Here is a 27,295-nt window from a genome sequence, read left to right as displayed (position 1 = left end):
TCCCATGTCTGGGCTGCCCTCGCCCCACGGCTGCCTTCACCCCACTCTGCCCTCGCCCCACGCCGCCCTCGCCCCCGCCCGCTCCCCCGGGCCAGGACCCCCGACGGGGCGGCCTCTGCCGCCGCCCGGGAGCCCGTCGCCTCCCCGTCCCCCGCCAGCGCCCTCCGCTCCCTGCCGAGGGGGGGGCGCCTGGAGCCGGCCCCGGGGGCGGGTGGCGGGGGGGGTTGTCCCCGGAGTGGCTCCCCCCCGCCTGGCGCAGCGCTCCGCTCCCCGGGCGCCCCCGGGGGTCCCCGCCGGGCTGGGGGGGGGGGGGGGGGATGCGGGGACGGGGGAGATGCGGCTCCGGCTGCGGAGCGGTGGGGCGGGACGTGCGCGTCCCCGCCGGCAGCTGGAACCCCGGGCACGGCGGGGGCTGGTGAGGGGGGGGTGGGATCGCCCTGGTGCTCGGCGGGCTGACAGCTCGGGCGTCGCCGCAGGAAAAAAGAAAACGAGAGAAAAAAACCAAAAACCCCGACCCCAGCAGAACCCCCCCGAGCGGCCGCCGATGCGAGCCCGACCCGCGCCTGCCGGAGCTCCCCGCTGGGGATCGCCCGGCGGCTCCTCACCGCCTTCCCGGCACCACCGGCAGCCCCCCCGGCCCCAGCCCGGCCAGGTAAGGGCGCTGCGGGACCCCCGCCGGCACCGGGGGGTCCCCGCCGGCCCCGACACCGGGGGGTCCCCGGCGGCGCTCGGGGGCAGCCGGGTCCGGGACCCCCGCGGGGCGCGGCCGGGGGTGGCCGGGGGGAGGAGGGTGCCGGCTCCGCTGGGTGCGGGGGCGACGCCGGGTGTTTTGGTCTTTAAATGACCGACGGCAGCGGCCCCTCGGCTGGAAGTCGGGAGCGGGCGGCGTTTCCCCGGGCCGGGAACGGGCTCCGGCGGCGGCACCGCTCTCCTGGAGCGGAAAAACCGCATCCCCCCGCTCATTCCGGGGGGTACTTAATTAAGGCTGGTTTGACTCTCCGCTGGGGAGGAGGAAGACTCTCCGGGTCGCGGTGCGGGGGTGAAATGGTACTGTGACAGTGTGGGGTCCAAGAGGAGGGTCCTGGGGGTAATTCTTGGTTTCCTTGCACTTTCTGCCAGAATCCGCTGGTATCGCCCCCCCTCCCGCCGCCGGGGCCGGCAGCCAGGCGGCCCCCCCCGCCGCTGTCGCGACAGGGCGAGGCAGGAGGAGATCCCCCCCCGGGGCAGGAGCAGCCCGAGCTCCGCGGGGCGGAGAGAAAACCAACGTGGGGGGGAAAAATAACCCCGTGGGACGGGGAACGGTGGGGTGGGCTGGGATGGAGCGGGGGGAGAGGACCCTTCTGCTGAGCCGGGGGCTGGCGGGTCGCGACGGGGCTGGGGGGGGGGGAGGGGGGAACGCCAAGCAAAACATGCCGGAGCGCCCTTTATTGCTGCTTTCTGCCAGCGCAGCCGCCGGGTGACTTTCCGTGAGGCATCCCGAGCTGCTCCCCTTGTCCTGCTGCTCCCCGCAGACCTGCGCCCGGCTGGTGAACCACTTCCTAGCCAGCTTAACCATTCTTTCCTAGCCAGATTCCCCGTTTTCTCCGTCACGGAGCTGTGCTGTGGCTGCCACGGGGCACGTTTGCTCTTAAAAAGTCCCAGCATCTTTAAAATCAGCCGGCGCATCGCTACGGGGCTGTGCAAGAGCACCCAGAGCCTGGGGACGGGTTCTTCTGCCCAGCGCAACCAGAGCACGTTTCTTTCCCCTGCAGGGCTGACGGTCTCGTCTCCCCTGATTTTACGGCGTGGAGAGGCAGCATCGGCGGCAGGAGAGTCGGCATGGCGCACAGTCAGCTGCCCAACGACTCCTGGCAGAATGGCTCGGCCCCTCTCTTCACCGGCCTGGACCTCCTCCTGGAGCTCAAGCCTCTCTTCATCCCGCTCTACGCCACGCTGGTGGCAGTGGCGTGCACGGGGAACCTCTTCCTCATCCTCCTCATCGCTCTCACCAAGAAGCTGCACTGCACCACCAATTTCCTCATAGGGAACCTGGCGGCGGCCGATTTCATCATGTGCCTCGCCTGCGTCCCCCTCACCGTCTCCTACGCCTTCGAGGTGCGGGGCTGGCTCTACGGGATGTTCATGTGCTACTTTGTCACCCTGATGCAGGCCGCCACCGTCTTCGTCTCGGTGCTGTCCCTCACTGCCATTGCCATTGACCGGTACGTCGTGGTGGCATACCCCATCCGCAGGAGGATAAGCCGCCGGTCCTGCGTCTGCCTGGTGGCCTGCATTTGGTTACTCTCCATCATGGCCTCTGTTCCCACGTCGCTGCACACCCACTACTTGGATCTCAACACCATCGGCCACGACATGATCATCTGCGAAGAGTTTTGGAAGCACGAAGAGAGAGAGCGGCTGCTCTACTCCTGCTTGATGCTTCTCTTGTCCTACATGCTCCCACTTTTGGCGGTATCCGTCTCCTTCTGTGCCATCACCTACCACCTGCGGAGGAGGAACGTCCCGGGCGCTGCCTATCCCTGCCAAGACAAGTGGACCAAAACGAAGCAGAAGACCTTCCGGGTGCTCACTGTCTCGGTGGTGTGCTTTGCTATCTGCTGGCTGCCCCTCCAGGTGGTGAACTTCATCAGAGACATCGACGAGGAGTTCACTATCCTGGACAAGAGGTATGTCAACGTCATCCAGGTCTCGTGTCACCTGATTGCCATGAGCTCTGCCTGCTACAACCCTTTCATCTATGCCTCCCTCCATGACAAGTTCTGGTTCCACCTCAGCAGCTACTTCTACCGCAAGAAGAAGAGCTCCAGCGTTATGTCCTGCAAGGCTTCTCGATTCAATACCTGCTCCACCCTGGCAGATGCTCCTACCGGGGTCTCGGATAAGATAGCCTTGCAAGCTAGATTCGCTTAACCGAAGGACCACGAGAGATCAACTTTGCTTTTGGACCTGGTGTGCATTTTGCTTTAGCCTGGACCTAGCAGCTGGTGGCTGGTGGTACGTGGCTGTTCCCAGAAGACGTCTCTTGTGCCTGGCCAGGAGCGTGAACAAAGCAATGGGCTTTGTGTCCTTGAGGAGCAGCCCTTCTGCGCAGCTCAAGGATGTTTTGTTCTTTGGGGGAAACAAAGTGGTGCAGCAACAAACATGGCAGCCGGGCAAAGGCAGAGTAATTCAGAGCGGGACATACGTGCTTGTCCCCATGCAGCCGCACCGGAGCAGCAGTAGGTGTTTCCTCCTCACCCTCTGCAACAGGCGGCTGGGAAGATGTGTCCGTGAAACAACACTTGCTTGGCTCATTGAAACAGAGCAACGGATGAGTATCGGGATTAAGGACCAGACACGCAACTAGCTTGGTGTAGTTCTCTGCGAGCCTCAGTTTTCAGAAATGCCTCCGCGTCGGCATGGCCAAAGTCTGCCTCTGTTTCTGTGCTTGCTCTCTGTGCCGAGGAGCGATGCCTGAGCCGCAGCCCCGCAGGGAGCGCCGCGGCAGGGCAGGAACGTGGGGGCTGCCTGGGGCCAGCAAGCTTTGCATTGGGCTTTTACAGAGCATATCGCACATCAGGGCTGGGCATGGGGCATATACCCTATATCTCAGCTCATGGCTGGGCATGGGGCATATACCCTATATCTCAGCTCATGGTTGGGTGTGGAGTATATACCCTATATCTCAACTCATGGTTGGGTGTGGAGTATATACCCTATATCTCAACTCATGGTTGGGTGTAGATTCTATACCCTATATCTCAACTCATGGTTGGGTATGGAGTATATACCCTATATCTCAACTCGTGGTTGGGTGTAGATTCTATACCCTATATCTCAACTTGTGGTTGGGTGTGGAGTCTATACCCTATATCTCAACTCATGGTTGGGTGTAGATTCTATACCCTATATCTCAACTCGTGGCTGGGTGTAGATTCTATACCCTATATCTCAACTCATGGTTGGGTATGGAGTATATACCCTATATCTCAACTCGTGGTTGGGTGTAGATTCTATACCCTATATCTCAACTCGTGGTTGGGCATGGGGTATCTTGAATCATGGCTGGGCATAGCAGGCACATATCGGAGCCCAAAAACTTCTCCCCGTGGTTTATTTAGGAGGTGCATCAGCTTCTAAGCAAGACGAACACACACTGGGTGCGATTAAAAAAAACTCTTTGGAGAGCACACGTCTTCATTTTGTAGGGTAAAGATTGTTCCTAAGCAACAGATAGCCCTTTCTGCCTCTGGAAGAACACCGGCTCTCGCAGGTAGCAGTGAAATTGCTCTGCATTTTTTCTTTTAAGTTGCGGTTCACTGGTGAAAGGAGAGCGTACATTCAGAAATGTGCATGCTTCAGTCAGAGACCGTGTGGGAGCGCGTGGCCACTGAAAGCAGATGGCTTGTTTTGAACGAGGGTGACTTCCGTAACCTGCCTGGCTTTCTGAGACAGCCGCTGGTGTAACCAGCCTGGAGGGATCCGATTTCTCCATCTGCTAGCGTGCAGCCAACGCGGCAGATGTCGCCGGTGAAATTACCGCTGTTCTTCGTAGCCGAGTAGGACTCAAGGGGATGGGGCACCCAGGAAGTTCTCAAGTGATGTGTTTGCTGGGGAAGATGCCTTGGTCTCTGCTCTCAGGGTAGTTTAAGATTGCATACCCTTTGGGTGGAGGTGTGGAAACTGGCGATGGGCTGCTCTAACCCACACGCTGCCGGATACAGGGTGGGTTTCTTGTTGGACGCTGCTTGGTGTCTCCATCTGTGGCTCTTCAGCCCGGTCCCTGCAAGCGGCACACCAAGAAGGCACCATCCCTTTGCACCTGGATGCCCAACTCGGTTTTAACCTCTTGGTCTCCCAGGAGGAGCCTCTGGGGACAGCCCACAGGCACCAGCATCGCCATGAGCACCAAGTCTCAGGGTCACGACAGCTGCTGGCCACCCAAGGCCATGCCTGCAGTTCACCATCTGCTGCTGTGCTCCGTGGGGCTGAGCCATGTAGCTCCCACCGCTCTTTGTGCCTGAGGACAGAACTTTAAACCCTTGCGCAGCATGTCCTCACCGCCGCATGAACGCTCTCCATGGCGTTGGCCACCACTCCTGCTTTCAGAGAGCAGCTTGGCACCCTCTGGTGCAGATGCGGCTGGTTGGACCCTTAGAGGATCCCTGATCAGCGCTCGTTACGCCGGGGCGTGAGCTGCTGCCCACTCGCCTGCCTGTGGGGACCATCGTGGTGGCCCTAGGCCGACCATGCTAACGTCTGTGGTGCAACCAGTGGGGACGGGGACCTGCCAAATGCAACGCGATGTGGATGCCCGTGGCCATCATTGTGTACCCGCACAGCAGCCGGCTCTGTTGGCTTCTGGCGGCTTCCCCGTGGCCACGCTGGGTCGCGCTGGGGGCAGAGGCCGCATGGCCCGTCGCGCAGCAGCCAGGCGGTGCACTGCTTCTCCCGCCTTCTCATAAAGCCTTAAAAAGCTCGGGCTGCGTGTTTGTGCTGATTCGAATCCGAGAAAAATAAGCTCTCCTTGTCGGCAGCTCAGTCGCATCCCAGGCAGCCCCGGGGCTGGGAGATGTTCGCCTCTGTGGCCGTCACTGGCGGTGGCAGATGCCCGGGGGTGAGCCCGAGACCGGGGCTGGAGAAGCGAGGGCTGGCGAGAGAGAGCTCTGCACGGCGGCAGCTCTGGCTGCACAGAAGAGGTTGGCCGGGCGTTCGGGGTCTGGGATATTTTTTAACGAGGTAATGACTCAAGTCGTGCTGTCGTTCACTTTGATTTCTCGCCACAGCACAACGAATACGCCGTATCTGTCTATCCGAAATCTGCAGCAGCAAGTAATTGGTGTCGGGGACGAGGGCAGCCTCCGGGCCACTGCCGTCTTGCCGCCGGGTCGCCCTGAGGGCTACGATCCCAGAGCAGACCACCAGGGGCTTGGTAGGGGCTACCGCTTAGCGGCAGTGGCCACTTGCAGGCAAGTGGGGGCTTCACAGCCCCACAGCTTCCCCCCCAGCCCCGTGGGACACGTCACATTGGCTGGAAAACCCGCTTCTCGCCGGTGCCAGGTTGTGGCAGCCCCGGCTGAGCCAGGAGACCCCCAAAACGTCATCCCCCGCTTCGCCTCGCTGCCTCCCAGCCCTGCCGCGGGCTCCTGGGTTAGCCACCCAGCCTCGGCCCGCGGAAACGGGACGGATGACGCCAACCTCCACCTTCCCCACCAGAACCGTGGCGTCCAGGCACGGGGACGGGATGCTGCCGACGGCCGCAGCGAGCCGGAGCCAGGGCAAATGGCACGAGCCACAAAGCAAAGTGAGAATTTCCAGTGTTTTACAGGAAAAGGCACAAACCCAAATTTGGGGGCACATTCTCCTGCAATAAAGTTGCCCATTAGTGACACAAAACCCAAACCGATAGCAGCATGTCAGCAGGCAGCGCAAAAACCTAGCGAAGAAAATGGTAACGAGGTTTAAAAGCCATTTTTTTTTAATGCTGTATTTTATTTGCGGTTGAACTCTGGGGGTTTCCTATTCACTGGGGCGCATTCCGGGGCTTTTCCCTGCAGCCAGCATCGCTTTAAGTCTCTGCTGCGGCGCGAGGAGGAGCTCTGAGTGCCTGAGGACAGGAGCCGCGGTCCCATCTCCCAGGAGCCCGGGCGGAACGGAGCTTTTTCTCCATTTAGCGGCCACTGGGAAGGTGCAAAATTGCCTGGAGGGACTAAAAGCCTTTCTGCAGGTTCAGGGGGAGAATGGAGGTGGCTGTAAGTGCCCCCCGCGATGGGGACGAAGGCCCCCTGCCTGCCAGACCCCGGCAGGGGGGGGGACCCGAGCCAGGGCTGGAGGCGGCCAACACAACCTGCCGACGGCTGGCACCCAGCCGCCCTTGCGCCGTATGATGATTTCTACTTTCAATTCGCTCGGAAAAATGATTAAGCAAAAAGTGATTAAGTCGCTGGGTCCCTGGCAGCTGTGGTTTCAGCCCAGCGATCTTTAAGGTCCCTCCCATCCCATCCCATCCCATCCCATCCCATCCCACGATTCCTGAGGAGAGCGGGGGCACAGAGCCAGCTCCGCCGAGCGCAACCGCTGCCTGTGAGTCAACAGCAAAAATAAAGCCCCCCCAAAAAAATCTATATGAGAATTTTTTTCCCCCGGCTTATTTACAGCGTCGCTTTGTTGCGGTTGCGTTCTGTAGCCGACGCCGAAGAGCACAGAGGGCGAACGCAAACCTGCCCTTTCATGGTCTGTTTTCCGACTCCTGTTTTAAACAGGAGCGCGGAGCTCCCTGCGTCTCTGTTCTCCAGCCGTGCGGCTTATTTCGTTTCGCCACGTGGCTTGAAAGCTTTCTGCTACACGAGTTAAAATCAGGCTCAAAGCCTAGGAGGAAAAAAAAAAAAAAACCCCACACAAATCCTTAAAAAGGTGGAAAAGTGAATATCTATTATAAAAAAAAAAAAAAAGCAGCGCCGCTGCAGGAGGGAGCTGAAGCGTGCGGGGGCGCCTGGATCCAGCCCGTGGTGTGGGCTCGTGCTGGTGTATTTTGGGGCTCGCACGTGGTGCGGATGTGAAACATCCCCGTGGTTCGACACTGCGATGGTGTGGGGCAGCGGTGGGGTGATGGGGGGGGTCCCGGTGGCAGCGGGTGCTCAGGGGGCTCTGGGGGAGGGGGGCTGGGGTGCCCTGGGCAGTTCCTTTGGGCAGAGGACCAGGGTGTCTTTTCCCTTCGCCGTCCCCGCTCCAGCTTTTCCTGCCTCTCTCCTTTCCCATCCCTGCTGCCCACAGCTCTCCTGGGATGTCCCCCCGCTCCGGGACAAGCCCATCCCCACCTCGACCTGCCCCGGAGGGAACCAAAGCACCCCCACATCGCACACATCTCTGGGGGGGGGGTGTGTGTGGTTCTTCAGCTGAGGCTCAGCTTAAAAAGAATAATTCCTAGAGGCTCAGAACAGTTGCAGAGGGGGGAGGGCGGCACAGGGCTCCCCGTTCCCCACCGAACTCCCCCCGCCGGGCTGGGCTGCTTGGGGCTGCAGAGCTCAACGCCCCACAGAAATCCCCAAATCCCCGTTTCCCTTATCCTACGAGCTGAGCTAAACCTTTGGGCGACCTTCTCCGTGGGAACGGTGGGGGAGCATCTTCCCCCCGCCCCCACCGCCCCCCGGGCCGGCCCGGGCTCGCAGCACGCTCTGCCTGCCCCCCCCTTCTCCCCATGCCAAGGTCTTGCCAGCAAAGCCCAGGCATGCCTGCCGATAGGGGATTTTAATTTTTCAGCTTCCAAGAGGAGCAAATGAAGAAGCTGGGGAGAGGTTCGGGGTCCTGCGGGGGCCGTGGGACCCGCACCCCGAAGCACGGACCCGAGTCAAGGTCAGCTGGGGGTGAATGAGGCTGGAGCATCCCCCGCCAGATGTTCGCTTCCCGGCTCTTGCTGCTGTTCCGCGGCAGGAGGAAGCTTTTCCGGGCTCCATGTGGATTGTTTCCCCCCGCGGGATGAAGCAGTCTGGAGAACATCATCAGCGCGCGGTTATTTAACACCTCGGGGCTTTCCGAGCCAGGCTCTCCTCCGGCTTAGTCTCAGCGCAAACAAGAGCCAAACCAAAATCTTTTTGACCTTTGGCTAAAGATGCAGAGAAGACAAACCAAAGAGTCTGAGCATTTGCGATGTAAAGCCTTCCATAAGGAATTCACTCCTGCGTCAGCCCTTGTTTCCTTACCCCAGTGCCGCGGGGAGCGCGTGCAGGGATTTCTCCCTCTCTAACTGCTACCCAGCTGGGACAGGCTGGGGACGCTGCCATCCCCAACGGCTCCGAGTGTTTTTTTCCAGCAGCAATGACAGAAGACGCAGGTTCTGGTGGGGAAAAACCTGCAGAATCCTGGCAGGAAGGAGGATTTCCTAAGAGTGGGGCTTGTGGGAGCTGGGAATGATGCTTTTTTATCCACGTGTGGGTCTACGGACCAAACTTGGTCTGCTCAAGGTCTCATTTAAGATGTGGGGGTTAATGAAGCCGTTGTGGCCCCTGGCATCACAGGTGGCTGCTGCGATGCCAAAGCTCATCCCCATGTCCATGGTATCCCCCAAAGAGGCGTCAGCCCATCCTCCCGCGGGCTTGTCCCCCATGAGCGCGACGGATTCAACCGCTGCGAGAAAGGACAAGAACCAGAGTGCAAAAACTGCTCAATTGTCGTCTTTCACACAAAAATGGACTCGTGTGATAACAACAGCCGCGCCGGCAAGTCTTGAGAGTACTGAAGGGTCAACGTTTTTGCGTTCTTCGGAGACCATGCGAAGTTTGCTGCTCTCCTCAACGTTCAGCTTCATTTCCAGGGGAGGAGGACGTGGCCAGAGACGCAAACCCATTTCTTCCCCCAACGGCTGCTGAGAAAAGCGGGCCAATTCCCTGCAATATGCAAATAGCATTCCACCATCTGTTTAAGTTCAGGCAAATAAAATGAAAAGACGACGTCCCTCTCCGGCAGGTCCATTTTCTTTTCTTATTAATTTCATCGAGTGGTAAAAATCCCTGCAGTTTCAAAGTCAAATCAAACCTCTTCTAAGTTCAAGGTTGTGTGAGAGGCATTTACTGAACGGGCAGAGTTCACAGTTTCTGTGTTTTATAAAAATGTATAACTGTAAACAGACAGCAGATGAACCTAGACAGTGGAAGGACAGGACCCCCTCACTGCAGGGTTTGTCCAGGCTTCCTACTATTTGCTCCCATTTAGCATTAATTGACCTAAAAGGATGGGGTTTTTACTACTTGCCTTGGGCTATTAGTCCTCCTTCGAACCAACCAACGGTGGGCTGTTACCCAGTGTCGATTCTTTCTCTCTTAATTTCCTCCCATCTCAAACTCTATTACTTCACTCTCAATTAAAACCCCTTAAATTGCCCTAAATAGCTCTTCTTGTGCTTTTTTCCTCCCACTCCGCCTGGGAGGCGCTAATGCGATGAGGTGGGCGGCTTTGAAAGGGGAGGCTCACCCCCCCTTCATTCCCATAATCTGAAACAATTTACGTGTTTCATTAAAAAAAAAATAAAATATAAAAATATATATTCTCCAGTCCTGGAGAACCCATCCGCAAAGAGTACAAGGTTTCCTCTTCCATCTTTCCAGACCGGACTAGAATTTGCCGTTACTGAGCACCCAGAACAACCCCCCACCCCCAGGTTCCCCATTGAGATGTTTTGCTCATCTCCCCAAATTACGTGCAGGAAATGGGAAAATACTGTTTTGCGAGGGTGAGGTCAAACCCGAGCGTCTTCTGAGAATAAATTCAGAACCACTCCAGAAATCCAGTAGCCACAGTCTCCGATTCAAAGAAACTGGATATATAAAGAAGAACACATAATTTGTTTACTTAATGAAAGTGAATTAGATAAACGGGTGATGAAAACAAGCTTGGAGGCCGATGCGGCAGAGCTTTCCTCAAGAAGATACTGTTAGCTTTTGCTACCAGAAACTGGTGGCTATAAAAGGGATAATTTTGTTGAACTGTCCTCCGTTATTAAGACACTTTCCTCCTTGCAAACTCTCTTGTCATTTAGAATACAGTCCGTGAGCCGCTGCTCTTGCCAGCTTGGTGCTGCTCTTGGTCTCAGCAACAACCCGTAAACAGCCTTGCGACAGCCTGTTGCCAGGAGCTGAAGAGGTACTAAATTAGCCAAAAGTTAGACAGATAAAGGGGTTTTTTAATTAGCATGAGAGTCTTGAATGCAGGGTATGACCTTTGTAAGCAGCTCTCCCCGCAATTCGCATCCGGCTTAAATGTTTTATCAGTTGATTTGGTAAAACTGATAAAGACCTACGGGCTGGGGGTCTTTGCACATTGCAAATGTCCAATCGTTTCTCAATTGCACGTCTCAGCTCCAGGTAATGCCTAATGCTGAGATTGATCCTTTTTTAACCATCGAGGTGAGGTACAAGATCCACTTCTCAGCTGAGGACAATATTTTTGATTTATTTAATTGTTCTCTATGATACCCAGGACATTTCGATGGTGGCATGGGACGTCCAACACGTACTCCTTGGAGTGAAACCCTCACAGTCATGTAGATCTTTCCCAACATACTATGGATAGGTACCTAAAGACCTCATGATCCTCTTCACTAGTGAGATTTGGTGGCCGGTAGCTCTCCCATCTGCTGGAAGATGGCCCAGGAGCATTCAAGATCATCTCTTTTGAGTTGTCATTGGCTCAGAAACTGGTAATACTGCATTGGGGTGGATTGCTGTTTTCCTTGTGCTCATGTGATCCTCCTTAAGTTGATCATAATCAGTGATTTTAGTAGTTCAGGTATGTCAGTTTAGCCTGCCTGTTTCGAGCGAGTCTGGTTTTGTCCTCCGTGCCCATCCTCCAACGTGTCCCCCACCTCCGGTGATGTGGTGGCTTCTTCCTTACCCTCCAGATCCCAGCCTGCTGGCGCGTCCCAGACTGAGTTGTTTGAGGGCTCCTCCAAGGACCGTCCTCCGAATCACAACCCTTTTTCTCCAGCGCCGCCCCCAGCATCACCTTCGGGCAGGGACATCTTAGCGTCTGGCGTGGAAGAGCAACCCCACGTTCTCCACAGCCTCCCCAAACCCGCTCATTTCTCACCTCTCCCTGCCTCGCGCTGTTGAGAAAGTTGGCAAACTTTCTGAAGTGGAAGGGTACGGCCAACAGGGTTCTTCTTACCAGAGACCTCTGAAAAAGAAAATATTAGAGACAAACCTACAGAAGGCTTAACAACAGCACGGGCCCAGGCCATTTAGCCTTAGCCTGTTTAGATGTCTACAGCTCTAAGAGGAAGATAATATTATTTATTACGGTGCCGTTCTTTAGAAAGCGCTCGAGAGATTATCATTTGAAAGAGCTTACATACATGCAAGGTATTATTACCGTTATTTGATTACCATTCAGGTCTCTCCCACAGCTGCAAATGATGAAGTCCTTTGTCCTGCCCTTCAGAATGAATTGAGGTGTGGCATTAGCTATAAATGGCCATGAAGGATCACTGGTTTTTTTTCACGTGTACTGAATCGCCTCTTGGAAATTTCCTCCTTTGTCTTCCAATCAGGCACAGCAAACAAAATTAGCCTGGTAATTTTCCACTGGTTTTAGCCCCCCCTTGACTATGTTTGTTCTGTCTTGATGTCATCAGTGATGAATGCGACTGCAGTTGACAAAACAGCCAATAAAAGAGAACCCCCTCTGCTGAATTGTGACCGTTAGACAAATTTTGTTCGTGGAGGACCTTGGCTGGAAAATTCTTAGGAAATGTTGATGTATTTTATTTTATTATTGTCTCCTGGTTTATTAAGAACAATACTGTGACTCTCGCCAGGGATCCCTTAATTTCTGGTTTCCTGGACAGGTCTTGCAAAATAGCTCTCGCATTTCTCTGTAAGCAGAGATTTCATGGGCCGTACAAACCGTGCCCATCTCTTTCTTCTCAGGTCTTGGTTCAAGCTAAAGAGGCAGGTCTGCAACGTGTGCGTGAGTAAACCAAGCTTATTTTCACTTCTTTTAGCTAAAAACACAGTTACTACAACTCAGGCCTCCAGCAATGACTTTTTTTCTTGGCAGAAAGGCAGCTCTTCTCCCCAGCCGCTTTCCCAAGGGGTCTCTTCTTTATTCACACACGTAGCTATTTTGGAATGCAAAAAGGATAGCTACGAAGGGCAGCAGCAGGCGGTAAATACACATATACCCCTGCAGAGGGCTCCTGGCCACGGCTGGAGGTAACAAATAAAGTGGGAATTAAAAACGTGGGAGCAGAGGGTGCAGCTGGGCGGGTATTTGGACATTTCGCAGTTGAAATATCCTCCCTCTCCTTCCCAAGCAGTTTGGGTGGAAGCCAGTGGTTGCCCAAGCACGTTAGCAGATAGACGCGCTGATCCCTCTCCCTCCTGCCGAAGCTTTCTCCGCTGATGTCTGTTTGCTTAGCTGTTGTCTTATATTAAAGACTCTTCCTGGCTCTGAGCCCCAGTTTGACTTTCTTATTAGCCACGAGCGCCGAGTGCCGCAGAATAAATATCTCCTGTGCCCTCCTCCGCCCTGCGAGGAGAGAGACAACGGCTCCTCGCCCGGCCGAGCCCCCGAGGAGCGCCGGGGCAGGCAGCAGATCTAAACACTCCTTTCATGTCACGCTCTTCCCGGTGGAAATGCCGTTTGCCTTGGCCCATTGTCCGTTGCGGCAGTGGGACACGTGGCCGGCTGCGCCAAAAGACGCAGAGTAGGGCTGCGACGCTCCCCTGGATGCTGAAAAAGCAAAGCGATGGGTTGTCTGAAGCAGGGGCTGCGTGTTTTTGAGTGATGGGTCCCTCGGTGGCTGGTGCCGGTGAAGAGCGCCCCCCACGCAGACAAACACAACTGCCCCCTCTCCCCCATCTCGTCAGCTCGGGCTGAAGCCCAAAGCCCCAGCCAACCCCAGAAGCGAATGCCGTGCATTTACCAGTAACGCTAAAGTAGCCGGGGCTCAGCAGAAGCCAATGGAAAAGTCCGATGGCCAAAATCCCTTGGAGACAGTGTTCAGCTTGAATGAGAAGTGGTTAGCGATGGGGAAGAGATGGGAGGGCTAACGAGGTGCCCCACCGCTTTTGCTTCTATTACGCCGACTGCAGAGAAATAAAAATAAACCCATCCCTGCTCCACTAAGTTATTACAGAGATGGGAATTGCTGCCAGGTGGTCACACAACAGAAGTGAAGGGCTTCCACAGGACCCCATTGCGGTCACAAGCTGACCCTGTTTTGTCCTGGCGCAAACCCTCACTCAGATGAGCACGGTGCTGTCAGCCTCCCGGAGGTTTCCTCATTCCCAGAGGCCCCGCCAACAGCTGAGATGAGCAATTTCTGTGGAAATAAGGAGTAATGGCTTCTTTCTAAAGATGAATCACCTTCTATGAATATTGGATAGTCGAGGAGGTACGTGGTTGACCTTAATTAGTAGTGCTCTGGTCCTAGCAACTTCTTGGTGCTCCCCCCTACAGTCAGCAGGTTCAGCAACGGTCCCTCCTCCTGTGTTTTTGGGAGGCACAGACTGCTTTGGCAGGACCTCATCGGTTCCCCACACGATGACTGTGGGATAGCATCCCCTTCGGGATGGCAGGAGGGCCATGGAGAGCCTTGAGGAGCCCACAGGTGGGAGAGGTCCAAGAAAGAGTCCATCATGGCGATGACGACTTCTCACTGGGGCTGCACTGGATGAGAAGGGCTGTTCCCTCGTCGTTTAGGTTCGGGTGTGTCATTTTGCTCTGCCACAGATGAATCTCTGTGGCCTTGAACGTCTTAACCCTGATGTAGAGAGGTCACAGGCTCAGGTCCTGCCTTCGCTCCACCAGCAATGCCATCCAGGACACTCGCTCCTTGGCCACGGGCACTTCCTTCTGGGACTCATTTCTCCTCATCTAGTACAGGTAAAGAGGGAACAGTCAAACACAAACAACAACTCTTTGCTTCTCTTCACAGTCCCCAGTTTCTAAGGGTTGTGAGGGTCCTAAGCGAGAGGCTCGGGTAGCAAAGGGGCTGGAGTTCCCAGGAGATCACCCCTAAGGAAGCCAGTTGGCCCCGTTTCTGCTTAGCTGGCATCATCAGCCAAATTGGCTTTGAACCATCTCACGCCGTCGAGCTCCTCTTCCAGCAATTTGCTCCCCGCCAGCCCCTGTGGGACTTGGCAGACCGCGGTGCTCTCACTTCTGCAGAAATACCAAGTAATTTACCCCGGGGAAAAAGTGAGTCATTCCTCCTGGCGGAGGCCGCTGGCGGGGTCAGGCTGGGCGCGGGCCGCCCGACCCACCGCTGCCAGCCCGGCTGCCTTCCGAGTGCTCGGCACCGCACACCTCCTGCCCGCAGACAGCGGCCGGCCGAGCCGCCGAGCTCGCTGCCAGCCCCAAAACACCCACGGCTGGGGGGGGCGCCCCCACCCGCCTGGCCTGGTCCTCCGGCTTGTCCCCTCCAGGCACGAGCTCTCGGTGAATTGAATTATAAAGCCTTTGGGGAGATGCTGTAACGCAGCGGGATGCAGAATAGGGATGCAGAGGGATGAACGCGCTCAACAGGCACGTTCGGCGATTGCCCCCCATCGTCTGTGGCTGCCCTGGGGCTCCTTGGAGTCACAGCTCTTCCTTTGGGAACCACCGATGTAGGTAGTCTTGAAACAGCTGTTAAACATCAGAACTGCCAGAGCACAGCCCAGCTCCTCGCTCCCCAGGTCACCGCAGGACGACAAGGAACAAGCTGCAGACCGAGCAACGCACTCCGCAAATCGATCCCTGCCTCAAACCTCATTTTCCCCCATCGATATTTTCCGTGTCACCTTTTCGGCCGCAAGCCGATATCCTGCATTGACGGGGTGAGCTGTCAAAGGCCCAGCGCTGCTTCTGAAATCCAGATACATTAAACCATAATAGCATCTCCCACTGGTACACCGTGATCCAGCAAACCTTAGGAACTGGGTTTTCAGACAGAGCTAAAGGCTGGGAAAAACCAGGGCAGGCAACACCTTCCAGATAAGCATGCGGAGCAATTCGGGGATGACCATCACATACAAATCTCAGTGCCCCAATACTTCTGCCTTTCCAACCCAGAGGGACCTCCAAGAGATGCTCGGAAACCAGGTGCACCAAATCCAGCATCACCCAGGGTGGTTCATAACCTATTAATCCCACCTCCGTGGAGAACTCGAGGAACTGGATTTATTCATCTCACGTGGAAATTTGCAGGAAGAAAGACGATTATCGCCGCCTGCGTTTCCATGTGGTTTGTGCCGTTCCGCAGGCAAAAAGGCTTCACGCTGGAACTACCTGGAGTAAGTGTTTTATCCCTAATGTGCGAATGGCTCGGCTGAGGAGAGCGGAGACCCGCTGGGGCTCTGCCCAAGGGATCTGAGATCTCCAAGAGCTCAGGAAGAGCAAGTCAAACCGCCTCCAGAATAAGTTAAATATAGATACACCTAAAAGAGGGGAAATTTGACTAAATCACTGCTCAGCTCCGAAAAGCAGGAGAAACTCTGCGAAAAGGCTGGTTCCAGGAGGGCCAAAAGGCGATGGTGCTTCTCCCTGCGGTGGCGAGACCGTCCCACAGGGCCCTGGGGTGAGAAGAAAAGGGCTTAGAATATTCCCAATGGCTTCATAAGATGTTTGTTTCTGGGCAACAAGAGCTGCGCGTCTTGCTGGGTGCTCTGGGTAACTCTTGGTGGCGGATGGAGGTGCTGGGGCTGGGGCCGGGGGGTGACGTGCTCGGGTGAAGCCTGGTGGGAGAGGTGGTGGCGCTGGGGAGACCCTGCCAGCACCAGCTTTGGCCGAGAGGTTGCTGCAGGAAGGGGTTAGAGAGCAGCTGCTTTAGTGAGGAAGCAGAAAGACAAACTTTAAACCTTTGTACCCGGGAGAAGCAGTTATTACCCCGTTTATCTTCCCGTGGAGCCACGGCGCTCGGCCGGAGCTGGGAGAGGGGCTGCTCGGGGCTCTGTGGCGTGGGGCCTCAGAAGGAAGAAGAATTTGGCCAAAGCTTCCACCAAAGGGGGGGGAAAAAAGAGGTTTTTTTCCTTCCGGTTTGCCCCCACTCATGAATCTGAAGCCAATCTGACAGAGGCAAGTCGTCTCCCATTTCTTGTCCTACCTCAAGGTAGGAATTCATGGGGCTTGGGTTTTTTTTTTCCCCTAAACCATATGGAAGTTGAACAGATAATGGGGCAGAGCAGCAGGGAAACGTTTTCACTTTATCGACACCACCTCTTGCCTTCTTTTGTCCAGCGGAACCTGATGGAGACCATTGGCGAGTCTATTTTCGGCGCAAGGTAACGACCCTGAAAGCCCCGGCTGCGGGTGGCCAACAAGCCGGAATGCCGTGCTCCGCTCATTAAACACCGCTATTTTCATTTATTGCTGGGGGTTTTCTATTGTACTCCAAGGACCGAGCAAAAGAAACAGTCATTACGGGCCCCGTATTTCATTATTTATTCAGTCACTCTTGCTGGGGTTTTTGGGGGGGTCCTGGTCTGAGCCTCTCTTACCCGCTTTTTCTTCCAAACATCCTTTCGTGCATCTTCATCGAGCCGCAGACCCCTTTTGCAGGTGTTCCTCGAGCATTATTCAGATGACATTAGGAGGTTTAATTGCCCCAAAGACATTTTTTTAGCTATGAAAGATGCCTAGTGGTACAGGGATGCCACCTCTCAAAAAAAGAGGTCCTATGAGCTCGGGCAAAGCTTAGTTTGGTGAAGCCCTATTGCAAGAAGCATTTCCCAGGAAAAAAAAAAAAAAAAAGAAGTGTTTATAGGCAGTATAGACACACACAGAGCACATGGAATGCACCGACAGCAGTTTGGCTTTCCCCAGTAGACGAATCCTTACTGTTTATCTCAGACCAACTGAAGCCACTGCATGAAACACAGCGACTGCCTCACCTGCGCCCCGTGACGTTGACCTGCCGGTACAATATCACCGGGCGGTTCAATGACGGATTATAATTACGGTCACGGCATTTCCAGGCAAAGGGCGTTACGGCAGAGCCGTGCTTCGGGGCACTCACATGGCTGGAGCGGCCTCCAAAGCCCTCGGCGTCCGTCTCCTGCGAGCGCGGGGGCTTCTCCGGCGAGACACCGTCCGGGGAAGGGCAGCCCGTCCCCAGAGAGAGCCCAGATGTTTCACTTCAGCAGATTTTTTTTTGCTACCAACCGCTGACGGTGTTTCTGCAGCGCCTGCGGCCGGTTTCCCACCACCCAGAAGTCCTCCTCGCTGCTGCGTCCCAACCGACTGCGGCTTCAGGAGCGATACAAAGAAAACCTCTCGCCGGCAGAAGAGCTGGCTCAGAGCAAAGCCTTCTCCCCTTGAACTCCCTCCTTAAAAAGCAATTCCTTTCCTCGCAAGACCCTCTGCTCGCCTCCACAGCCCTCCGGCCCCATCCTCTTCCCCCACCTCCCGCGAAGGACGCAGCGGAGCCAGCGGCGGCCGACCCCACCCCACAGATAGTCTCTTTTGAAATAAATGGGGTTATAGAGCTGACAAAGACGAGCGATCGCTTTTTCTGACGGCAGTAAGTTGGACTGTAGAAGGAGGGAGCTGATACTACGTGGAGAGACTCGCTCTACCGTTAAAAATGCAGCTCGTGTAAACCGCGCTCAACCTCTCTTATACCTTAAGGAGAACGAAAACCGTGACACGCAAAAGGCAACACTGAGCAGCTTTCTAAGGACGAGCCGTTGTACCACCACCTTCCCTTCCCGCCTTATTTCGCCTGGTGAACTGAGGGCTTGGGGACCCCCTCGGACACCGTCACAGCCCTTGGCCGGGCTCACGCGGGGCTTGTGGACAACCACCTCTGAAACGCAGCCTGCAGGGAAAGCACCCATCACAGCACCCAACACTCCCCTTGGTTTTATAGCCCATGAAATAATATATACAATAGCCTATTTTTATTCCTTGAACTTCTTCTGCTGCCTTTCAAAGTGGACTTTCTCCAGCCCATGCTCCTCCCCACCCCTGCTGCCTCCGCCAGCGCCTAACAGCCTGATTTCCAAAGAGCTGGGATAATTATTTCGCTTAACTCAAACAAATCATGTTGTTTAACTCCAAGATGTGAGCCTGCGACGATAAGCCCTCCGAGGGCTGGGACCGAAAGCGCTGCTGGTAACGCCGTAGGGGGCAGTTTCCAGCGGGCACGTGGCACATCCTGGTATCAGACACCTCCCACCGTGTCCCGCTGCCCCCCGCGGCACAGAGCCCGGGGTCTCGCTGCGTGGGGCAAACCCGGCCTCTCCGGGAGGATGTTCCCTCTCCACGACCTGCCGGATCCCTCAGTGCTGGGGAATTATTGGAAGTGCCGCGGCTGATTTATGAATGTCCCCGTTTCCGCCTCGCTCCCTATTCCCTCGGCGTCTCCTCCTCCTCAGCGCGCCGCGAGATGATTTTTGAGAGCTCACATTTTAATTTCTTTAAGCATAGCAAGCTCTTGCTGCTGCAAATTAATGAAGATGTCTTAAACCCAGGTTTACTTTTCATTCAGTCAGTTTACCCTTCGTTCCGCTCCCGTGGCAGATGGCAAGAAGCTCCTTAATTACGCTCCGCGGTCACCACGCCCTCTCTCGGAGCAAACCTGGCTTTTGCTGTACTTAGTTCCACATTGCCCCCCGAGCCGGTGGTGGGAGATGGGTGCCTTGTGCCAGATCCCAGACACCCACAGCCACATCCCCCGAGGCGGTACCACCGCCAGGATGGAGCAGCGCTGGGAGAGCCCCCCCAAAAACCCCACAACCAGGGCAAGGCTTTTACCTCATTTTAATATTCACCTTTTTTAGGGGAAAAGATAAGACCCAGGCATTCACCGCAGTGGCGGGGGGGTTGTCCTGCAGCCCCTGGTTTGTCATCCTTGGCAGCAGGGAACTCGGGGTGATTCAGCCCAGAACCGCCCCCCATCCTGGGCTGCATCCCCAGCAGCGTGGGCAGGGGGGCGAGGGGGGGATTCTGCCCCTCTGCTCCGCTCTGGGAGACCCCCCTGCAGCGCTGCCCCCAGCGCTGGGGCACCAACAGCAGAAGGACACGGAGGTGTTGGAGCGGGGCCAGAGGAGGCCCCGGAGATGCTGGGAGGGCTGGAGCCCCTCTGCTGTGGGGACAGGCTGAGAGAGCTGGGGGGGTTCAGCCTGGAGAAGAGAAGGCTCCGGGGAGACCTTCCAGCCCCTTCCAGGCCCTCAAGGGCTCCAGGAAAGCTGGGGAGGGACTCTGGATCAGGGAGGGGAGCCGTGGGACGAGGGGGAAGGGTTTTCCACTGAAAGAGGGGAGATTGAGATGAGATCAGAGGAAGAAATTTTTCACTCTGAGGGTGGTGAGCCCCTGGCCCAGGTTGCCCAGAGAAGCTGTGGCTGCCCCATCCCTGGAGGGGTTCAAGGCCAGGTTGGACGGGGCTTGGAGCAACCTGGGCTGGTGGGAGGTGTCCCTGCCCAGGGCAGGGGGTGGAATGAGATGCCCTTTAAGGTCCCTTCCCACCCAAACCATTCCGTGATTCTATGATTCTACATCCGTGGGGCAGAGACCCCTCTGTGGGGTCCCGCAGCTGCAGGGTCCCAGGCGTGGGGGGCCGTCCCAGCCTGTGCTTTGCTCCAGCCAATGTACCGGCTGCTCATTAGTGTAATCACGCTGACGCCACGCAAGCGGCCCCGCAGCGTGCGGGGTGACTGGCACTAATTTCAGAAAATGAGTCTGAGCGCTCTTTCATTGTCATAAAGGCAAAAGCGGCGGCGAGTGGCTCTCGGTTGCTATAGGAACCCATCAACGCGGGGGAAAAGCCAAATTGCTGGACCAATGTGGCTCCTTCAGAGGTGGCAGCGGGGGCTCTTCTGGTGACACCCTGCCTGGCCCGACAACGGCACCGGGGCAGCTGCAGGGGGCGAAACGCGGCGGTGCCGAGGTTTTCCAGCCCTGCTCCGAGCCCGGACGCGGCTACGCGTCAATAACTACCCTACACACGGCCTGAGACACCCCTTTCCAAAATTCGGCATCACTGGCAGCTGCTTGGCTTCAGCTTTCACGTGGGTTGGAAGCAGCCTCAGCTCCGGGTGTCTCAACCTGCCCAGATGTTGTGCTCCGGAGGTGCCTACTGCTTCTGTTGGCCATAAAAAGACTGTGGAGAGCCCGTTCAGCCGTACCCGCCTCTTGGAACCACCTAAAACTCGGTGAAATCCATCCCCGGTCTGGGAGGGATAGTCCCCGTTCCCCTGCAAGCCTCTGGACACAGCAGTGACGACGGCCGAGGGTGGGGGAGGCACCGAGAGCCTCCCCACGGTGGAGACGCACAAGGGGCAGAGCCGGGACGAAGCTCAGCTCCCCAAAATCCGCCGTTTCCCTGCCCCAGGTCTCTGATTTCCATCCCTCTGCCCAGGCAGAGAGCCGTGTTGCCTCCCAGCATCGGCGCCAGCCTTCCCAGTTAGCCCACCGCCTCCACGCAGACTGATTCTAAGCCCCGCTCCCCGCAAAGCTGTAGCGCCGATAAGCCGATGCAGGGTTTTGGGGATACTTTTTTTTATCAGATGTATAATCCAGCACTTCCCACGGCACACAACTAGGCCCAAGGGTGAATTTTAGGCGGCGGGCGGTGACTCCTCACAAGCTGCTTTCCAGCCAGCAGCGTGCCCGTGTGTTCCCGGGAGCCCCAGGGCCAGAACGAAAGGAAACTGGCGCCGCGTGATAAAGGAGGTCGGGGCCGAATGGAAGAGATAAGGACAAAGTGGCCGAGGGAGAGAAAGCTCTGCATCATCGCATATCCCACTGAAATTAAATTCATGAAACATAAAGCTGCTTTAAAGGAAAACCGTTAAAGAGAACCCGACTTTCCAGAAAATCCAAAGACTTCGTGCGTACGGAGCTCCAGTGCCACCCACGGGATGTTTTTAGGGGGGTGCGAGCTTTGCTGCTGCTGCTCCATCCCCACCCGCCGCACGTCGCTCGGAGACACGGAGCCGATCCCGCAAACACCCCCGGCACCAGGAGCCCGGAGAAGCCCCCGGGATCGCTGACGTTCGGGAAGGTTTTGCTCAGCGATGGATGCGACCCCCTGCCTTACCCCAGTGCACAGCTCGGAAAAACCTTCCCCCCTCCCCCCCCGCCGCCATGGGAGCCTGTGGTTAATTGTGAGTTGGGGAGAGACAAGACGAGGTCAGAACTCGGGGCGCGGAGCCCCCCCTCAGATCCGAGACTAAAATCTGGATGAGCATTTGGCAGCTCTGCCAATTCCCGCTGCCGGCCCCCCAAAATACAACCCAGCTGTAAATATCCCTCCTGTCCTCCGCTGTGAATGGAATTAGGGAGTCAGTGGGACGGAGGGATGCACTTGATAAAAATGGTGGAAATCCGGGTATGTGGACCCGAGCGCGTGAGGCGCCACAAACCGGGCACGGTGCCTGGAGACGGCCACAAGCCCAGGGCGTTTTCGGGGTGTGAAGGTCTGGAGAACCCCCCCCAGCCTGGCGTTAGCGATACCCCGGGGGGCACAGGGCTGGGAACACACACAGCCACCCTGGCACGGACCCGGGGCAACGCTTACGGCCCTCTCCTGGTACACACAGACAAGGGAAAAAAAATCACCTAGCCCCCAGACTTGCCAAAATTCAGCTTTTTTCACTCGCGTCTAGCCCCAAACTGGCCAAATTTAAACTCAGAGAGGAACAAGGTGGATGCGAGAGCAGCAGGGACGCAGCAGGCGTGGGGGCAGCTCACCAGCGAGCCCGGCGCTGGTAACGCTTTCCTCAATGTCCTGAAAAAGGAGGATTTGAGAGAGAAACGGGACAGCAGCATGAGAGAAGCGGGCGACGGGGGCAGCAGTATTTTGGCAGGGGGACGAAGGGTCACTGCGGGTTTTACCAAGGCTCCGAAGGGAAAAAAATCTGCATTTGCTGCCGGCGTGTACGTGATGCTGATAAAGGGCCAAAGTTTTGGACTGAGAGCCTTGCAGCTCTTTAACCCCCAAAACACGGCTAAAAAGGGGTATTGCAATAGTCACGCTGGGCTACAATGGGAGCCTGGGCAAAGCTTGATCGGGCAAAAGGATGAATTTTTAAGATTTGCTTCAAACTCAGCCAAGGGCAGGGCCTGGCCCTCCTTGCCCCGGCAGGGACCGTCACCCTCTGGAGCCGGGAGGTATCCGGGCAGGTTTATTGACTCTCCTTCCTCCTGTATTAACAAGAAATCTTCATTTCTACACTTGCCCCAGGGAGTTTTCAGGCTGCCAGCTCCTTCCTTCCACCGAAGCCGACACAGTTGCCGGGTCTCCATAATTATTTACACGCGGGCTGTATTTATTGGCAATTAAACGGTTCAGGGGCTCCAAGGCATTAGTCTCCTCTCAAGATGCTGCCTGCCAGATTGCTTCCTGCCAGCAATCCCGGCGGGATGGGGAATTCTGCCGAGTCCCCCGGGGCTGCGTGGGGATGTGGGGGAGCAGCTGGCAGAGCCCCCCCGCCCCCGCCGCCGGGGCTCCGCTCGCCCTCGGAAAAATAATGTGCAACACAACCCCCCGGTCGGCAATTCCGGAGCCAACGGGAAGGGACGGTGTTTGCTTTAAACGTATTTCCAGCCAGGTGGATCCGAGCCCCGGGAGCCCAAGGAGGGTGTAAGGGATGGTGCGTGCAGCGTCCGAGGGAAACGGCCGGGGAAAAACGCAGAGAGCCGGGAAAAGACGCAGCAACTTGGCCAAACTCGCGCTGGGGACATAGGGAAAAAAATGCAGCGAATTGGTAAAACGTACACAGAAAAAATTTGCAAACCGGGAAAAGCACGCGGTGAGCTGGTAAAACCCGAAGCAAAGCCAGCAACGCGCAGGAAACACACAGCGGCTCTGGCAAGTTGTGCAAAATCTGGGCAAAATATGCAGCAGCCCCAGCGAAATATCCACCGATGCCAGTAAAATATGCAGCAGCTCGGTACAACGTGCTGTGGCTTTTGCAAAACGTGCAATAATTCTGATAAAACACACTCCAGCCCCAGCAAAATCTGCAGCGATCCCAGCGAAACGTGCGGCAAGCTGGTAAAACACAGAGCAAGCCCAGAAAAACGTGCGAGAGCCCTGGTAAAGCGGGTAGCAGCTCTGGCCAGAGGTGCCACAACCCCGATAGAACACGCAGCAGCCCCAGGGAAGCAGGCGGTGATCCCGGTGAGACTCGCAGCAGCCGGGCAAAACACCCGGTGACCTGATGAAACAAAAAGTGGTCCCAATAAAATGCAGCGGCCCGGGAAAAACATGTACCGACCCAGGAAAAAAATGCAGCAACTCTGGCAAGACGGGCAGTAACCCCGATACAACACGCAGCAGCCCCGGGAAAATAGGCAGCAACCTGGTAAAACACGCAGCAACCCAGGAAAACACGCAGGAGCCCTGGGCAAACATGCAATAGCCCTGGGCAAACATGCAATAGCCCTCATAAAACATGCAGAAGTCCTGGGAAAACATGTAGAAGTCCTGGGAAAACATGTAATAGCCCTGGGAAAACACGCAATAGCCCTGATAAAACATGCAGCAGCCCTGGGAAAATTTGCAATAGCCCCAATAAAACATGCAATAGCCCTTATAAAACATGCAGCAGCCCTGGGAAAACAGGCAGAAGTCCCAGGAAAACATGTAAAAGCCCTGGGAAAACACGCAGCAGCCCCAATAAAACATGCAATAGCCCCGACAAAACATGCAGGAGCCCTGGGAAAACACGCAGCAGCCCTGGGAAAATTTGCAATAGCCCTGATAAAACATGCAATAGCCCCTGGAAAATACGCAGGAGTCCCGGGAAAACAGGCAATAACCCTGATAAAAGATGCAGCAGCCCTGGGAAAACATGCAGCAGTCCCAATAAAACATGCAGGAGCCCTGATAAAACATGCAGGAGCCCTGGGAAAATTTGCAATAGCCCTGGGAAAACATGCAATAGCCCTTATAAAACATGCATCAGCCCTGGGAAAACAGGCAGAAGTCCCAGGAAAACATGTAAAAGCCCTGGGAAAACACGCAGCAGCCCCGATAAAACATGCAATAGCCCTGGGAAAACACGCAGCAGCCCTGGGAAAATTTGCAATAGCCCTGATAAAACATGCAATAGCCCCTGGAAAATATGCAGGAGTCCCAGGAAAACAGGCAATAGCCCTGATAAAAGATGCAGCGGCCCTGGGAAAACACGCAGCAGTCCCAATAAAACATGCAGGAGCCCTGGGAAAACGCCCAGCAGCCCTGGGAAAATTTGCAATAGTCCTGGGAAAACACGCAATAGCCCTGATAAAACGTGTAATAGCCCCGGGAAAATATGCAGCAGCCCTGGGAAAACATGCAGCAGCCCTGGGAAAACATGTAATAGCCCTGATAAAACATGCAGCAGCCCCAATAAAACATGCAATAGCCCTGATAAAACATGCAATAGCCCTGATAAAACACACAGCAGCCCTGGGAAAACATGCAATAGCCCTGGAAAAACATGTAATAGCCCTGATAAAACACACAGCAGCCCTAGGAAAACATGCAATAGCCCTGGAAAAACATGTAATAGCCCTGATAAAACACGCAGCAGCCCTGGGAAAACCGCCTTGGCCCTGGTGAAGCCCGTGGTGACCTGGTAAAACATTTGATGGTCCGGCAAAACCCACAGCGATGCTTGTGACGCCCCGGTGCAATACGCCACGGACCGTCACCCCGGCAGAGGGGACAGGAGAAGGGACGGGCGAGAGGCAGCTCGGACGCGGCGGTGGGGGGTAATATCGCTGAGAAACGGGGGTGGGAGCCCAGGCGGGGCAAAAAGCAAGCCCTGAGCTTGCACAAAGGGGGCTGGGGAACGGCCCCGGGGTGAGGAGCCTGGTATTGGCTCGGCCTCCAGCCACCAGTGACAGGATTTTGGCTGGTTATTAAAAAAAAAAAAAAAAAAAAGAGAGAGAGAGGAAAAGAAGAAAGAAGGGGAAAAGAAAAAAAAAGTAAAAGAAGGAAAGTAAAAGAAGGACAGTTTGACTGTAATGGCGAAGCTGGGGAGGCTGTTCTGCTCCCCGGGGGCTGCGGCAGCAGCTCGGCTGCAGGACCCCCACGGGCACAAAGCCCATCGGAAACCTGCGCGGTGCCAGATTTCCAGACTGAGAAGAGCTTCTCGCTCCTGACCCAGGTGAGGAACACCATTCCGTGTCACAGGAGTGTCCCCAGCCCGGCTCAGGGACAGGGGAGAGGCAAAAACACGGGATGGGGCTGCGGGGACCACGCTGCATCTCCGGGAAAGCACCCGCTAGAGGGAACAGCGGGTGCCCAAAACCACCCCAAAAGCTGCTGGCAACTATTCAAAGAGCCATTAAAACAAGATGCGGGGCTCGTGCTTGCATATGGCAAGACTTTTCCTTTTTTTTTTTTTAATTATTCTAAGGAATTATCTGAAGTTCCCAAGATCCCGGTGGGTTCCTGCAGAGCTGCTTTGGGGCAGCATCTGGCGCGGTGCCGAGCGCCCAGACAGAGGGGAATTTTCAATAAACCAGGTGTTTTCGCTGCCGCCCCAAAGATCCCCACCTCCTCGCCATCAGCGGCTGCCGCTCGGTACGGCGGGGGCTTCGGTGACAGCCTCGGGGACCCCAACTGCCCCCCAGCCCCTGGGTCTCACAGAACAACTTCCTCCTCCCCAAAGGTCGGGCTCGCTGCTCGCGGGGCTCTAACCAGCTTCGCACGCGTTTGGTACGATAATGAGTGCTGGGAAGTGGGATGGAGGCAGTGGGACGAGCCAGAAGCCCGGGGATCCGGATATTTAAATGCATATATTATGTTTTCAAGTTCTACATTCCAAGCTTTCACCGTTTCCCTCCCGCCTGGCCCTTTTGCCCGGCTTTAGCTGCTGTTTCGCAAATGAGCCTGAATCGCCTCAATTCCGCCCCGTTGCTGCCGGCAAAGCAGAGCCGGTAGCCAGGCGCGCTGTCGCGCTGCCCGTCCTTCACTCCCCGCTATTGTTCAGGTGTCTGAAGAGTCGATGAAAGAGCCGCAGCTTCGGCAGGGCTGGCATCACGCCCCTGTGCTGCCGCTGCTTTTAGCATCCCTGTTTTCCATATTTTCCTCCTCGCCTGATGCTCCCCGACAGAAATACAGCAAGAAAGGTATTTCGCTGGTTGTTCTGAGTATATTCCCGAGCTGCCGACCCGTGCGTGTTGGAGGGCTTTTAGGAGAGCAGAAGGATGCGTTTGAGCCCCAAAGTGTCCCGTTGTTTCCCGTTTCTCCCGTTGCCCAAGCTCCCATCGGCAAACACCACTCACCGCAGCGCTGCCGCGGAGGTGCGGGTCCCCACGCCGGTCCTCGCCGGAGAGTCTCCGGCTTGTGGATAAATCCCGGTTGTGCTCTCCTCTTGCCTTCCAGCACAGCCAGGCTCGCGCGGCTCCCCACGGCGCTCCGGACGGGCTGTACAGCAAATTCATCCGGCTTCTTGGCTCGAAGTCGCGTCAGGCTGCGCTGGAAGCAAAGACAAGATGCAACTTATAATTCCGCATTTTGGATCTGCAGACAAAAAGGCTTTTGGTAAGTCTTAAAAAACTGAAAGTGGCTTTTTTTCCAGAAGAAAATGAAGCTACTTCCTAGGTCTTCATAGGCAAGCGCAAAACAGACCTGGGGAATTCCCTGCCAGCGGGATGAGATCGGATATACAAGGGAGGCAGGAGACCCCCAGCCTATTACGTGAGCTGGGATTTCAGTTTTGGTTCCCAGCCCCAGTAACGACATCCCTGGAGACCCCCTAACGACCCCCGGTCCCTCGGAGCGGGACAAGGCGCGCAGGACTTGGCTGCGCAAGAGGTTCCAGTGCTGCAGGAGCAGCCCAAAGTTTGCTCCAGGGCTTATTCCCTGGCCAAGGGTTGGGGTGAGCCGTGCTTTCGGCTGCAA

The 27,295-nt window shown here is 56.1% G+C and overlaps 1 protein-coding gene across 1 annotated transcript; it reads left to right on the top strand.

The window, feature by feature from the left end:
- Positions 1–284: 284 nt before the first annotated feature.
- LOC141741658 (prolactin-releasing peptide receptor-like) lies at positions 285–2,910 on the top strand. The gene is made up of 2 exons (XM_074582516.1): positions 285–652; positions 1,752–2,910. Exon 2 carries the CDS (start codon positions 1,819–1,821, stop codon positions 2,908–2,910), a length of 1,092 nt encoding a protein of 363 aa, XP_074438617.1. The 5' UTR covers positions 285–652; positions 1,752–1,818.
- Positions 2,911–27,295: the final 24,385 nt, after the last annotated feature.

This window comes from Larus michahellis, chromosome 4 (genome assembly GCF_964199755.1).
Source record: "Larus michahellis chromosome 4, bLarMic1.1, whole genome shotgun sequence".
Classification (NCBI taxonomy): Eukaryota; Metazoa; Chordata; class Aves; order Charadriiformes; family Laridae; genus Larus; species Larus michahellis.
This window is presented reverse-complemented; position numbering and strand designations above follow the sequence as displayed.